General features: G+C 40.4%; 1 protein-coding gene across 6 annotated transcripts in view; it reads left to right on the top strand.

Annotated features, from left to right (window-relative positions):
- SLC25A12 (solute carrier family 25 member 12) overlaps nucleotides 1-15,503 on the top strand; it is an 88,241-nt gene that overhangs the window by 23,000 nt on the left and 49,738 nt on the right. For all 6 annotated transcript variants that reach the window (XM_019553677.1, XM_019553679.1, XM_019553680.1 and 3 more), the window contains one exon: nucleotides 13,505-13,644. In XM_019553677.1, the coding sequence (XP_019409222.1) occupies nucleotides 13,505-13,644 (140 nt within the window). The remainder of the gene's footprint in view (nucleotides 1-13,504; nucleotides 13,645-15,503) is intronic.

Below are 15,503 nucleotides of genomic sequence, written 5' to 3' on the forward strand. Positions count from 1 at the left end.
AAAAAAAAAAAAAAAAAATGTGTTAATAGGTTCTGGATAAGTAAAAATGTTAAGTGATAATTTATAATCTTTATGTTAAAACGTATTCACAAAGATTAGAAAATCTCTAATGCTGAGAATTGTAATAAATGGAGTGCGAATAACATGTTAATTTTATTTTATAAAACAATAAAGATTTTAATATAAATAATGGAATATGTTTGGATTTAGTTGACTTATGAAAATTTTTGAGCAGGCTTGCAGATTCAGCGTGCATGACCATTTTTTTTTTTTCTTCTGAAAATACATACAGTATTATGTATGCATACGGTTAATTAGAAACGTGAAACGTCAAGCGTTCCAGGTTCACAGCATCCTAAATAGATGTTATCTGTAAGAAGTTTGTAGAAAGATAAATTAATAACGCAGATATTAGCATTTATTACTATTAATAGTCAATCTAAAAGAACAATTGATGATAGAACCTTGCTAATTTGGAAAACTGACAGTTCTCACAACAAAATAGTGATTCTCCTTCCTTTCCTGTCTGGAGACACAAACAAGGGAAGTTTGATATACATGTGATGCTGTCAAATGCAGAAAGTAAATTGTAAAAATAGGTGCAGTCTTTTCACATCTTTTAGTTACCATAATTACCCAAATCAAAGACTACAAGTGCAGGTGGTAGCTCTCAGCTCTGATCAGAGCCAGAGGAACAGCAGCAGCTCCCTACCTCTGGCTGGTTGTGGAATCTAAGACAGGACTTTTTTCCCCACCATATTGCATGAGAAGACAGGGGGATTGGGGGAGGGGGGGCACGGGACAGGGATAGACTCCTTATTTTGAATTCAAGTAAATATGATAATTTTGATAGTAAAACTAAATCTCAAATACATATTTTCTTGAATCTAATATGACCCTGAATTTAAGAAGGTCTCCCAATAATTAGATTCTATATATGGAAAACGTATGTATTTTGTTATAATTTTCCAAGTATAGAATCTAATTATTGAAGCACTGTCTTTAAATTTGTTGTCCTTCCCCCCTCCCCCTCCAAACCATCTCCTCTCCCACTGGTACTGCAGGAAAGGCAGCAGGAACAGGTAGGCTGGGGGTGGGGGAGGGGATCAGACAGCCCTTGACCACTGCCCCCCCACTACCTGCACTCCCTTTGCCCCCAGCTCCCCACAATATCTGCCCCTTCCAACATATTCACCACAGTCTCTGCCCTTCCCTCCCTCCCCCACCTTACTATTAGATGCTGCGCAGCCTTTATTCTCTCCCCAGAGCCCAGCATGTGGAAGCACTGCCTTTACTGGGCCATGCAGGAGTATCAGTGCTGCTGATTGTCTAGGCAGGGGATGGAATTTCCACATCTGCCATGCCTGGGAGGGAATCCAGCCACAGCCAAGCTGTGCCTAACAGTAACGGGGGAAGGGGGCAGAGGAGAGGACAAAAGCTGCAGAGGGCAAGTAAGGGGGCAGGGGTAGGAGACTGCTATAGAACTGCTGTAGCCTCAACCCGAGCTCAGGGTAGGGGGCCACCCATCCCTAATTGGACATGCATATCAAGTCCTGGTCCTAGGCAGAATGATTCCAGGATAGCATTTGTCCTGGATTTTGCCATTCAGTGAGAAGATGATGACAGAGGGAGTAAGGATGGTGCCCAGCTGTGATGGTGACAGCAGCCAGGAGGACTTGGAGGTAGCGGTAACTGGGGCCAGGGCCAGCTGGGTGCGGAGGGTGCCCTCTGGGGTGGGGGCTGTGGCACTACCTGTCCCCAGCCAGCAGGACACTGACCCCCACCCCACCCCACCCCACCCCACTCCTGTGGTGCCAGAGGGGGCTCCCGCTGTCTACCTGCTCTGTGTGCGCTCGGACAGGGGCTACAAGAGACCTGTTCCCCAGGGCAGGTAGGAACGGTGACAATGCGAGGGGGAGGGGATGAGCTGTCCTCCATAGGCTTGGGGCAGGCAGCAGGACTCTACCACGTGACCCCTCCTGCCTAGCTGCTGGCCTCATGTATCCTCTTTTTGCATTTTGAAAAGATGGTCACCCTAGCTTAGGTCCAGAGTCAGACCTGCAACAGCTCCTCCCCCCGCCCCCCAGCTTTGTACACAAATCTGAGACAAGGGGCTTTTTTCCCCTTTGTGGTGGGGGTAGGGGGGCAGAGAGACCTCATATTAAATTTGAGGTAATTGTAATTTTTTTCAAGTTGATGGGATCATTTAATAAGAATGCTAGAGAAGTTTCCTTCTTTTTACTTTCCTATGTTTACTAGAGTCCTATGCTTATCAGTGCGTAATTTATACTTAACAGCGTACTTGGAAAGATTTAACTGAGAACATAACTTGTAATACAAATCAACTCTTTCTTGTTGCTTTTTTGGTAGTCCCATGACAATTTCACAGTATATAAAAGGGGACAGTTGTGTTATGAAAATGGATTGGTTAATGCTTGTGCAGTGTGGGGAAATGCAAATTATTATATCATTATCAATTTTATTAATATTAAATTGAAAATCTACAGTGAGTCTCCAAGTACTGTTGTGAATTACAGAAGCATTACGTTGGTTTACTTCTGCTTTTTTTTCCTCACTGTGCATCTATAACATGGGCAGTTTAGCTTCATATTAAGCCAGAAAAAAAATCGTGTTGTTAAGTTTTCCTACAAGGAATTTAAGAAAACTTAACTGGATGGTCACAGTGATATGTGATCTTTGAATTTATAATTTAAACAATAAGATATTGCAAGATATTTTTTTCTAGTATGTGGATACAGGCTAGGTTTCAGTTTATAAGTACTGCTTGGCTTAAAATACCTGCATTTGATAGATTAATGTTCACAATATGCCATGTACTGGACATGTTTCTCTGCAAGTGTTTTGACTATCTTGGATGTATAAATATTGAAAGTGATTATTAGAAATAATTCTGAATTAGAATGGTCTTAATCAACTAGTGTGAAAATTGCTAGGTAGATGCTGATTTATTTATTTTCAATAACTGGTTTTATTTCTGTGTGGCGATTGGAATTCCATCACTTCAGTGTATTCTTTCCTTTACATTTCACTCTGCATATACTCTTAGCAAATGTGACCACCTTGCATCTTGCTCTTATTGCCGTCATTCTGTTGGTCTTGCCCACTCTTGATAAATGATACACACATTTATATATTTAAACATATATTTTAAACTTAAAATTATATTTAACAAAACTTTTACACAGATACCTTCCTCCAAAGAGGTGACAAGAGGACAAGAATAATAATTTTATGATTTTATAAAGCTATATATATTGCTAATGGATTACATAATACTCATCTGTTCATGGACTATTTCAGCAATTGGTGTCTGCTTCTTTAGACTGTTACACGTGAGGTCACACACTAATGAGGCTGGTATCAGAACAACTAAACTGTAATAAAAACAAATAGGGAGAAAAGTGTTGAGTCATCAGTAACCAACTGAACAAGCAACTACTCTGTTGTTCTGATTATAAGTCTACCTTTTTTCCTTCAAAAGAACCATAAAGATTGCACTTGACTTTATACTTTGGGTTGACCTGTAATTTGGCTCCCTGCTGTCTTCTTGCTGTGTTTGCAGTATTTTAGTGCATGCAGTTAAAAATAGTAAGTCAGAAAAGTTTTCGGTGCAGTTCTTATTTTAGTATTTTTAGTACATTTAAACCTTTGGATCCTTACCATGGTTATTTCATTGTCCTCTGAGATTTTTTGTAAGGGCAATAGCAATTCAGGTTCTTCATCTGTAGTTATTGATTTTTATATCCAGGAAAAATCTTTCAAGTTCAGTTTTCCTAAAATTGTTAGAAAATATGGGGTTGATTTTTATATATAGGTTTGACTTAAAAACAAAGCAGTATATCTCACTTAAACCATTCATTCCTGTGTCAGTCATGGTTGTAATAGAAGTTCTTGAGATTGAGGGGTGTTAAATCCCAATCACGGACATGGAAAGGACTTCTATAAAATCATGATTCACATTTATAATGCTTTCAAGTCTGTTGATTCAAACTCCCTACATTGATCACTGTAACTGTCTACTGCATAGATGATAAACATTAGATAATTAGATGACAGATGATAGTTTGAATCATGTGTTTAAAATTAAACATGCAATAAAGCTTGGTTTTGATTATTTGACTGAAAGTTCAAGCAAATATACATATTAAGGTTTTACCTTTTCATTTTTGTTTTCTGAGATTACCAAAACTGTTGTGTTTTCCCTTGAGGCTAAAACAAATAAATTCTCACATGGTGAAGAAAGTGGCTGGAACTTACGGCTATCTGGGCTGCTGACTTCCCTCTTACAGTAGGTGTTTAACACAAAATGAAAGGATTCTTCATGAACTGTCTGTGAGCTGATCTGGACTGTATCACTTCAGATTGAAAAGTACAAGTTTAAGATTCTTTTCCAGTGTGCCATCTCATGTAAAAACCACAAGGACAGCCATACTCTGTAACCACAGACTGCTTTTAGTTAAATGCACAAGCTAATGTTAAGTAAAGAACACAGCTGAAAAACTTCCCTATCTTATGTCATTTCAGCCTTCACATATTTTCAGTGTTTTCTATAGCCCAGTAAGTCTCAACCAGGGTGCCATATGCAGTGTCTATTCCAGGATCTGTACTGCATGCAATACCTATATAGGGCCAGTCTAGGATCCTCTGAGCATGTTGGATCATGCACCTGCCGCATCCAATCCAGGACTGTGCTGCATGTAGCACCCATTCTGGCCTACACATGTGGTGCAGTCTCCAAACAGCCAGAATAGACTATCTGGAACCACTTTTGGGGAGAGGGAAGGTCTGTGGGTCCCCTACATGCTGGTACCTGCTCTAGCTGGTTTGGGACCTGCACAGTACATGGTGCCCACCCTGGACTGCCTAGAGCAGGCACTGCATGCAGTGAGGAAGTGAGGTCCATGGGCCTAAATTGACTGTTGGGACCGGATTGTTTAACCAGCTCACACCACTCATGATCCCACGCCACTCATGTGACCTGCAGTGCCTGTTGAGTTTGACACCGTTGCTATACATGGAAAATAAAAAATGTGTTATAATTAGATTCTATACATCAGGGTGTCACACTCATCCAGCTACATATGCTGGATGAGCATTCTGAAGCCAATCTGCAGGCCAGACCAGGACTGATCCCACCCCTGCCTCCCCCCACTGTGGAACAGCGGTACCAAGTCCAGCTTGTGCACTGCCCACAGTGCACACTGTGCTGGCCCTGGGGGCTGGTGTGCACTCTGGGTGCTGCAGGCAGCACAGAGTGCCAGTCTGGGGGGCTGCATGCAGCCTACACCAGCATGCAGCACTGGGTCCTGCCCATGTGGCACACTGCTGGAAATGGAGCCTGCACATAAAGCTGGGTGGTGGAGCACCTCGTAGAGCACATGCCCCATACTGTATGCAGTGCACATGGCTGATCCAGTCCTGTATACCATGGGCAGCACATGCCAGCCCTGGGGCCAGCATGGGACACACGCTGCCCACAGGGGCATGTGCTAGACCTGGCACTATACACAGCACAGTGAGTCTGAGGTACAGTGTGCATGGTGCAGGGTCCAGCCCATGCACCCCACACAATATGTGGGACCGGAGTCAAGCCATGTGTACATCTCTGCTATCCATGGAAAATCTGTTGGAGGGTTGTCTTGAATTCAGTCCTCACCCCAATCCTGCTGCAGCTGGGAAGGCAGAAGCATGTGGGGGAAGGGCAAGCTGTGGTGGGGATAGGTGGCTTGACCCTTGCTTGCGTCCATTCGCCCCTTGTCTCCCTGGCCAGTTGTCCCTCCTCCCCTGTCACTTATCCTATACAGCAACTCTGGCTCCAGGTGAAATGGGGTGCTGTTCAATTCACAACAATTATGAAGGGGTGCCTTGAGTGTAAAAAAATGTGAAAATCACTGCTGTAGTCCTCTGAAAAATATCTAGTTGAATGCAGACTAGTACAAGATACTCATATATTCCCACTCAAAACAAAGCAAGCTGTTCAACAAGAACCTTCCAAAGTATTAAAAAACCAGTAATCTTATTTCTAAAGTAAATGCATATAAATTCCTGGGGACAGAACAGCAATCAAGTTATGTTGATATTGAGCTATACGTTAAACTTAGAGAGATGGTTGAATAAAAAACAACAATAAAAATATACTACTTCATAAAACTCCAGCATATGCTGCTGTTATCTTCAAGGCGGATTTATTACCATTTTTTTGTTAAACTAGTGAATTAACTCCAGAAAATGCGATAAATTACTCTTCAGAATTGAGTGATAAACCTTAAAACCATGAATCAGTAGGGATTTTGAGAGTACTGCAAAAAGGGATATGAGGTGCCTCACTGCTTGACCTTCTGCCTGTTCAGTTAGCAACAGTCCTCACCTTCTCTTTATCCCTTCCACATTAGAAGATGAAAATATTTATTATTTTATTGTTGTTATTTTGTTATTGTTCTAGTGTATATTAGAAACCACAAATAAAGTAATCTCTGTATAACTTGTTGTTAGCAGCTGGAGGCACCCATTCAATTCTAATAGTGAATGGTTTAAAATAAGCGAATGTTCTTAAGCTGTTAATTACAAAACAATACTTCATCAGCTGGAGAGGAAAGGAAAAGAGGTGACATGGGAATATGACCTATCAAAAGATATCCTTTCCTTAGTATTGTGGCCACTTCTAATAATGGTCTTGACCTTTTTAAAATAGGAGTAGCAATATGTCTAAACTATTTTATTTGAAGCAAGCGTTCCTTCATGTTGATTCCATCCACTGTCTTTTTTTACATCAGAACAAACTTCTTGTGCAACAAATGGTTTTATACATAGACTTTGGCTCTCTTTCTTGTGCACTCTCACATGCCTTTGTGCGCCCCTGTTTCCACTCACTCACCTGTGCACTCGCATTCACCCTCTCGCGTCCTCTTGTGCACATGTGCTTATGTTCTCTTGCATTCTTGCTCACTCACTCTTTCCGGCTGGCTCTTTCTTGCTCACTCTTACACGCTCTTTCTCGCTCATGTGCGCAGTGTCTTGCGTTTTCTCTCTTGTTCTTTCATGCGTGCTCTCTCTTGTGCACACTGTTTCTTATGTGTGCTCTCGTGCTTTTTCTTGCTTTCTCATTTGTTCTTACTCTCTTGCTCATGCTCGTTCTTGTTCAAACTCGCTCATTCTCTCATGCCTGCTCGCGTTCTCATGTTCGCTTGCTTGTGCTTGCTCGCTCTTTATTGGCTCTTTTATTGGCTCTTTATGGTTAGTGAAAAGCCCAAGTTGAAATATGAGTTGAAATATGAAGAATGAGTGTTACTAGAGATTATGATTTAGGTGGAGTGATTAGATCTATGTGTAGGGGTATTTGGTTACTACCAACTTTAAATAATTTTCCCATTTGTCCACATAATTTTTAAAAATAAAGGAAGGTGCTTAAAAGCCCCCACAAATGTACTAGATATTTTTTGAGCCTCTCGCATCAATTCAAAGACATTGAGCAACAACATACAACTAGCCACCACTTTTGGGGGATTTTTGATAGTGATGTCCTGCTCAGTTGTGCCTGTATTCTAAATAGATTTTTATACTGTGTTCTGCAATATGGTATCGTTAGCATCTGTTTCTCAGCTTTGGTATTTTGTTTCTTTCCTGAAATTGTATTCTCTAAATAGGGCCTTCTTCTTTAGAAAATGTACATAGCTCTACATATACTGACTTTTGTTAGCATCTTCAGAAATATTTAGAGATGTTTAAACAGAATCCATGTGCAGTTCCTACATTATCTGCTTTTAAAGAGCATTTTAAATGTCTCAAAATGTTTAGGTGGATAACTTCTGCAGCAATCCTGTGATTTAGTTTGGAGGTGATGTAGGGGGATGGTGGTGTGTGCGTAATTCAGTGATTCCATATACACTACCCAGGCTTTTGCACCCTGGAGAGGTCACTCCAGCCTCGCTTTATCTTTCAAGTGAGTATGTTCAGCAAGCTGATGTTTCACTCAGTGCAATTCTGTTATCTCACGAGATGGATGCTTACAGCTGGCACACTGGGACTATAGGATTTATATATTTTTAGAGTTTCACTCCAAAGGACTAATACTAGGTTGGAAGAATCTCTAAGTTTGTCATGTATACCGTAGGTATAGCAGCCTTTATGCAGACTGCATCATGGAGTTATATCAGAATAAGTCTTCAAAGAGAGTGTCAGTTCAATAAAATTAACTCTACTACAGGAGGGTAATAAAGACTAGTAAAAGACTTAAGTATATAAACATTAACTTGAAATAGTTGCTCCCAAAATGAATTAAAATTAGTTTCAGGCAGTACACATACCCCTGCATTCATTTGTTCATTACCCTTGATGGGGGACAAATGAACAAATTTAAGTAGAAAGTGCAGTAAATGACAGACTTTTAACAATTAATTTGTTTAGGTCAATAGTTCTCTCAGATATATGAATTATTTGCAGTTTATCTTCATTTATGAGCATTTCCTGGTGTCTGTTCAGAGAAAGGAGCATGTATACCTGCACATTAGCTGTTCTTACCAATTTCTGTCACTAAATACTTTGTTATGAGCATCTCTGTATCTACTATGGTGAAATGAATTCAAGAGAAAAGAGATTTCAGCATGTTGCTATTCTGTAACTAATGTGGCTGTGGCCATAATGGTCATGCCAGGTTGTGGGTGGCCAGGTCTGGGGTTCCCTTCAGGTCTGTGAGGCTGACCGGGGCTGGGAGCAGTGCACAGTATCTAGGTACCAGGGAAGTGGAAAATCAGTTCAAGAAGCCAAGTCTGGAAGCTGGAGGATCAGGCAGAACACCAAGAGGGAGCTAGGCTGAGTAGCCAGGAGATCAAGCAGAGAACAGATAGAATCATAAGCCATAAGGAACAGCAAGGCAATCTGGGTGAATTCCTATTCATGCCCAGATACTTCCTTTTCTGGGTCAGGAGTATATATAGGAGGGAGTGGAGAGTCAGATGACCCTTCCCAGCCAATCTGGTGGCAGGGAGTGGCCATGGAGTTTTCCAACCAGCTGTCTCTGTTCTGAAAAGTCATCTGGGAAGGTGGCAGACCAGCCTGAGCAGTCATTCCTAGCAACCAAAGCCCTGGGTTCAAGACCATGGTGAAACAGTAACATTACTTGCACTATCCTAGTGAGACTTCCCTCACTATTGTACTTAGTTGTGCAGAGATTTGAACTGATGGTCATTGCATTTCGCATAAAAAAGCTGGATAATATCACTGCTACCCTTGACATATGTAGTTAGTCTATCTGAAGAAAATTCAGACCAGATGCCTGTGCCTTTTTGAGGATGTTTGCCTAATTTGTTTAAACATTACAGTTAAAACTCAAACTATTGATTGTATCTATATTTTCCAACGTACATGGAGTGTCTTAAATGCTATACATGAAATCAATCAATCAATCAATCTGCACCATCATTCTTTACAGAGCATGGTGTATGTGCCAATGAGTTCTTTGGCTGCTGAGTCTAATTAAATCCATGCAGCACAAAATAATAAGAGTATAGACAGAAATATTAGTTTTATGGATCTGAAATGATATCTGTATAAGCTGTTAGGATGCAACTGCTAAAGCTGCATGGTCTGGGTTCATTTAGGCAAGGGACAGACATTACACAGACATTACACAGAAACCAGTTTAAGTGATCAGAAACTGGTTTAAATCTTTAACAGAACAGACATTCAGTGCACATAAACCAGTTTGAAAATGGCCAAACCAGTTTGAGATACACCTGGTTGAATGTAGTACAGGCAGTCCTCGGACTTACGACACAAATGGCTCCTGAAAACCACGTCTTAAGTTGAAATGTTGTAACTTGGAACCAATTTTCTCATAAGAAACAATGTTATAAATGAGGGATTTGTTCCTGAACCAAGGCCCGATACCCTATTTTCACCAAAAATACCCCAGAATTTTGTACTCGGTCAATTATAGATGAGTAATATAGCTACATTAATATATTTATATTGTAAATAGCAATCATATTGATTTGGAAGGACTTCTTTGAGGTGACTTTGCTAGACTTTTTGAGGGGCTCTTGGTTGGACTTTTTGAAGGATTCTTGGCAGGAGTCTTCTCAGGAGTCTTGGCTGCAGGCTTTTCTGGAGTCTTGTCTACTTTCTTAAAGAAAGTGTACAAGGCAGTTTGGACAGATGTTCTCCAGGGAGATAAGCGATGCAGCAGATTTATTCATTGGCGTGGCGTCACATTGGATCAAGCGTTGTAAAGTCGAAACTGATGCCATAAAGTTGAAACAGGGTGTCAATTTATAAATGTTGTAAGTGTGAAACATTGTAACTTGAAATGTTGTAAGTTGACGACTGCCTGTATCAGACTTAACTGATTTGGGTCAAACCAGTTTATCCAGTGTCTGTCCCAGACCCCTTGCTGTTTTTTATTAAATCAGACTCACCCAGCATCCTGGCATGCTCCCTGGGTTAGGCAAAGCTCTGTTCTCTGCTGCAGTGAACTGGGTTGACTGCTCCCCTCTGCTCTTTAGCCTAAGCAGTGGCAGGCTGTGGCCAGATGCTGGCTGGCCATGGCCCGAGGCAAATTCCTCCTTCCATCCCCTCTCCCCTTTCCCCCCACCCCTTCCACTGGCAAACACTGGGGTTTGCTGCTGTTTGCCAGCCTCAGCTGCACCTCTATGGCTTGCCTGCATCCAGACAGGGATGGAGTTAATTCCTCCCTCTCCCCTCTCTGCCCCAGAACCCCTGGGGGTTTGGCTGCAGTCTCTTTGGTTTGGGATGGGATTAATTCCACAGTGTGTCCCGAAGGGGGGGGCAGGTGAAGAGGCAAGTTAGTCCCCTGTGTGTAGAGACACACTACAGTCAGGATTAGTAAGACTAATGTTTATCTTCCTGGTTTACATTTTAAGTTAGTCTAAGTTGTGTATGCTGTATTTTACTAGGCGAAGGTTTTTGGTAGTTCCCTGTTGTATGCTTTGGAAATTGCTGTGTTCAATACATGCTTGCTTCAGAGAAAGGACTTTTCCCCCATTCCCACTCCTCAGTCTGGCAGCAGCTCTCCCATCCCTTCTGCGCCCCCATGTGCTGGTGGCTGGCATCCTGTGTGTTGTGCTAGCCCCTGCTGATGCCTGGCCATGCCCCCTCCACTCAAGCAGGGAGGGGTGAGCACCCTGAAGGACATCTCTTTCCACCCCTTTGGCAGTGGCTGGCAGGCATGCTCTGGCGCCCCCCATCTTCTAGCTTGAGCCATTGCAGGCATGTGCCTGCATTTCCTGGTTTAACAGAGAATGTCTGTCCAGTTATTAATCAGTTTAATCTGTTCAGCTTAGACTAACCTACAAAGAATGAATCATTTCAGGCTTGGGCTCTTTGAATGTCTGTCCCTAGCCCTAATGTCTACCTCCCCTACCTGTCCTCTCCCACTGCTTTTCCCACTGCAGTGGTGGGGGGAGGAGAGGCATGAATTTAAGATGACCCCTGAAAAGTTAGATTCTATATGTAGATAACTGTAACAAATTTATAAATTTTCCATGTATAGAATCTAAGTATTGTGGGGTTGCCTTCAATTTAGTTAGCTTGGATTCTGGTAAATAAACTACATCTGTTCACAGCCTTAGATAAACTGGATCTGTAAGAAATGTAATACGTACTAGCTACTTTCAGGTCTCTTTAATAGTTCTAAACAATAAACATGGGTGATGTTACTGTGAATTTTCAAAAGTAGTTAAACCATTTTTGGCCAGATTTTTAAAGCTATTTAGGCACTCAGTAGGATTTCAGAAGCATCTAAGCACCTAAAATCTCACTGAATCTATGGGAATTCAAGGCCTTTTTATATTCGTCAGGTACTCAGATAGGTATAATATGCCTATAAGAATTTAATGAAGGAGGAAATTCATTCCCAGAATTCTAAGTAGACTGTAGGGGACCACTGGAACAAAGAATTGTGTAAAGGCTGAAGGAACATCATGATGTGCTCAATTTTAATTTTTTAGTCTGGCCTAAACATGAGTGAGTCAGGAACAGGCTCTAGCATAAAAGAAATATGAATAATTCCATGTGAGAAAAGGAGTACCCTTTGCTTTGCACTTTTCATTTTATGTTTGAGACCAGACATCTAAAGCAGGGATTTTCAACCTTTTGGAATCAGTGTACCCCCGGATGCTGCGGGGGTGAAAGGATGGGGTGTGAGGCTGAACTCAGTGGCAGCAGCTGCCACATGCAAGCTTCCCCCGCCTTCCGCATCTGGCTGGGTGGGTGTGGCAGCACGGGATAGTGTGTGGCAGCATTCTGTCCCTGCCTGCCCATGCTTACTCCCTTAGTACCCCCGGGGTTATGCGTATCCCTGGTGGACAACCCCTGATCTAAAGTAGTTGGAGGCATATGGACAAACATTTCTGATCACTCAGCATTCTCAGCACATTCTTCAGTTCTTTCCTGTCACACTCTGCACCCAGGCAATTTGACATTATCAATGTAGTCTATATTTGACTGTTAAATTAGTTACAAAGTTCTTCTATATCTTCTATCTTGCAGTACAAGTTTCCCTTTTTAAAATATATAATATGTAGTATATTCTGAAGAAAATGATACATAGAAGACAACCAGTCCTGTACATTATTTGATCTGAGACTCTGAGCTTCTATGAATTTTCATTCTTTTCTCCCTTCCTGCTATGTGTATAAATAGCCAAATTTGTTCAATTGCCTGTTTGTACCAACAAAGCAGACGTGTATACAGTCATGGTAATGTATGTGAAGGAGGCCCATGTTCCATACACATTTTTCCAAATTGATCAGGCTTTGTTTACCAAACACAAATATGTCATAGGACAAGCCATCAGGATTTCAGCTGTCCGAATATACGTAAAATATATATAATTTTTTTTCTTTATATAAAATGCAGCATCTCTTACTTAAATTATAGTAATATATCTTAGTAACTGAGACTATCAATCACATGATGGGATTTACTTTTGTGCCACGGCTATATTTTTAACATGAGAAGCCTTTTAATAAGGTACATTCTATTGAACTAATGAAAGTTATAAGAGATATTGTCTAAACTGTCTTCAGTAGATATTCTGGTTAATGTGACTGAAATAATTCTGTCAAACCATGCTTAGTATGACAAATGTTGTATGAGACAATTTTGGTATTCATGCTTTTGATAAAGAGCTTAATTTCATTTCTTGTAGAGATGGGAAAAACCACTATTTTTATACAGATTGAAAAATAGCAGTTATTTATAGTGCACAAGAGAACTTGCCTATTAATTAAAAGCAAATGAAAACAATCCAGGTTTTATAGTGTAATACACCAAGTAATGTGTTCTGTATCAGATGGTCCTATACCAGTTTTCAAATGAAAACCTTGGCAGATACAGTGAAAGGAACTAAAACATTTTTTTTACTTTTTTTTTCTTTTTTTTTTAAATTTTGCTGGTCTGCTTTTTACCAGCAACATCTCAGGTTCACTGTCTTGCCTTACAACTCATTGACTTTTGTCTTTTAAAGAAAATATCAAAGACATTTTTGGACAAACAGTTGTTCATCATCATATCCCCTTCAATTGGGACTGTGAGTTCATTCGACTGCACTTTGGACACAACAGGAAGAAGCATCTTAACTACTCAGAGTTCACTCAGTTTTTGCAGGTCAGTTGTTTATTTTGTTAGTGAAAAATTGTTCTATCTATTGTTCTATCTATTGGCTATCTGACTGTAGCATGAGTGACAGAGATGACCTTAAATGTTAGTTTTACTATATATTGAATTAATTGGAACACCACTAAATTGTCACTGTACTGTACCATTTCTGTAAGTACTGCACACTGTGCATTTTAATTGTATCTGCTGTTCTGTGTAAAGGTAGGATTAATTGCATTGTCTTTTAAACTGTCCCCTTCTTGTTGGTGTCAAATTAAATTGTGAGTTTCTAATCATGTTTTTGCTTTACTGCAAGAATAAAGCTAATTTCAGTGGGAGAGAGACTGGGTACTGACTGCCTGTTACTCTGACTGGCTGTTACTCTGTAGCTTACCTTCCTACTTTATTATACTGCTTCATGTTGCTTTTAATTCAGTAAATTCTATCCTAATACTTACTATACATTTTCATATTAGCTAGAATTTCACACGCAACATAATTCCAGAGTTAGCTGATATTAATAAACTGTTTGAGGCATAAATCCCTATGCTGTAGTTTAGAATAAAGAGATGCTTCAGGCACTGAAAATATAATTTGATTAAGAAGGTTTCTGAAGTCAGCAGTGTGTATGGAAGATCTATTGCAAATTGGGCAATGAAATCTGTTTAATACAATCTCTTACAATTATTGTAGTTACAATGCCCTTTGAGAAAAACTTAAACTTAAGCTTTTCATATTGATTACCCTGAGGCATTGGTAGCACAAGCAGTAGACGTTGTCTGACCCAGGCAAAATTGCCAATGAATTATATTGTTATTGAGGGCCTAGAGAACAGTGATGGACGACTTTTTTCTCTCCCAATGATGCTCCCATGTGGACTACATTAAGCTTCTATCTTGCTCTTCTGCTCTTCCTTTAAACAAGACTTTAGGGGCCAAAGAGACATAATGTAGACTGGTTTCTTCATTATGCTAGTGACCCAGGGTTAGGAGTATATTCTCCTTTACCCCCTTTTCTTCCACCTACTCAGGTAGATTTGGCTGTGGCATATTCAGCTAATTTAGCAAGCCAAATCCCAATCCCAATACTGGCAACCCCATTGCAGTTTAAATTTAGGCTTGCCTGGATGATAACAGTAGATCTAGGAAGGAACCAGCTGCCTTGGTACAGTTGATGTGTGCCACAAAATTGTGCCTAATTTTTTATTGCTCTTGATTTAGAACTTTAGCATTAATTTGGTTCTGTACTTGCTTAACAGCTGAAGATGAGGGTATGCTTTATGATTCCTGACTAGAAGAAGAGAGAATCTGTTTGTTTGTTGGATACAGAAGTTAGTAGCATGACCCAGACCAATGTCCTCTGCAAGTTACTACTGCGTGTTTAGATTAAACTATTTTTCAAGATAACTTTAAATGGCATAAAATTCTGTGGCAAGTTGTTAAGAAGTGCTTCTGTCAGTGGCATGCTCAACCTATATTCTGAAGATTTAACTGTCTTCCAGGTTTTGAAGCTCTAGATTAAATTGTAGTGTTTAATTCTGAGTAGAGTATAAAATGACCTATCCATGAGATTGGCGTTGAGAGAGATCATTGAGTATATTTTGCTAACAGCCCTTTGATTTTAACCATGAGGAGATGGCAGATATGGCACTGGGTCTTGAAATATGAAATGCGCTTCCCATTTTCTTTGAACAAAGCCTACACTTGTTGGCTATTCAGCCAGGTTTTTCTAACATAGAAAAGAGTATTTGATAAGCAGAAGTGGTATGGAGACATTACAGGTTTGATTTGGAGTTGGCAGGGATGGAATATTTTTCTTGTTTTATTAAACTATTGTGGGTTACAGTGGACAATAAATTGAATGAGCCA

Source organism: Crocodylus porosus, unplaced genomic scaffold (genome assembly GCF_001723895.1).
Source record: "Crocodylus porosus isolate Cpor-Errol unplaced genomic scaffold, CroPor_comp1, whole genome shotgun sequence".
NCBI classification, from domain to species: Eukaryota; Metazoa; Chordata; order Crocodylia; family Crocodylidae; genus Crocodylus; species Crocodylus porosus.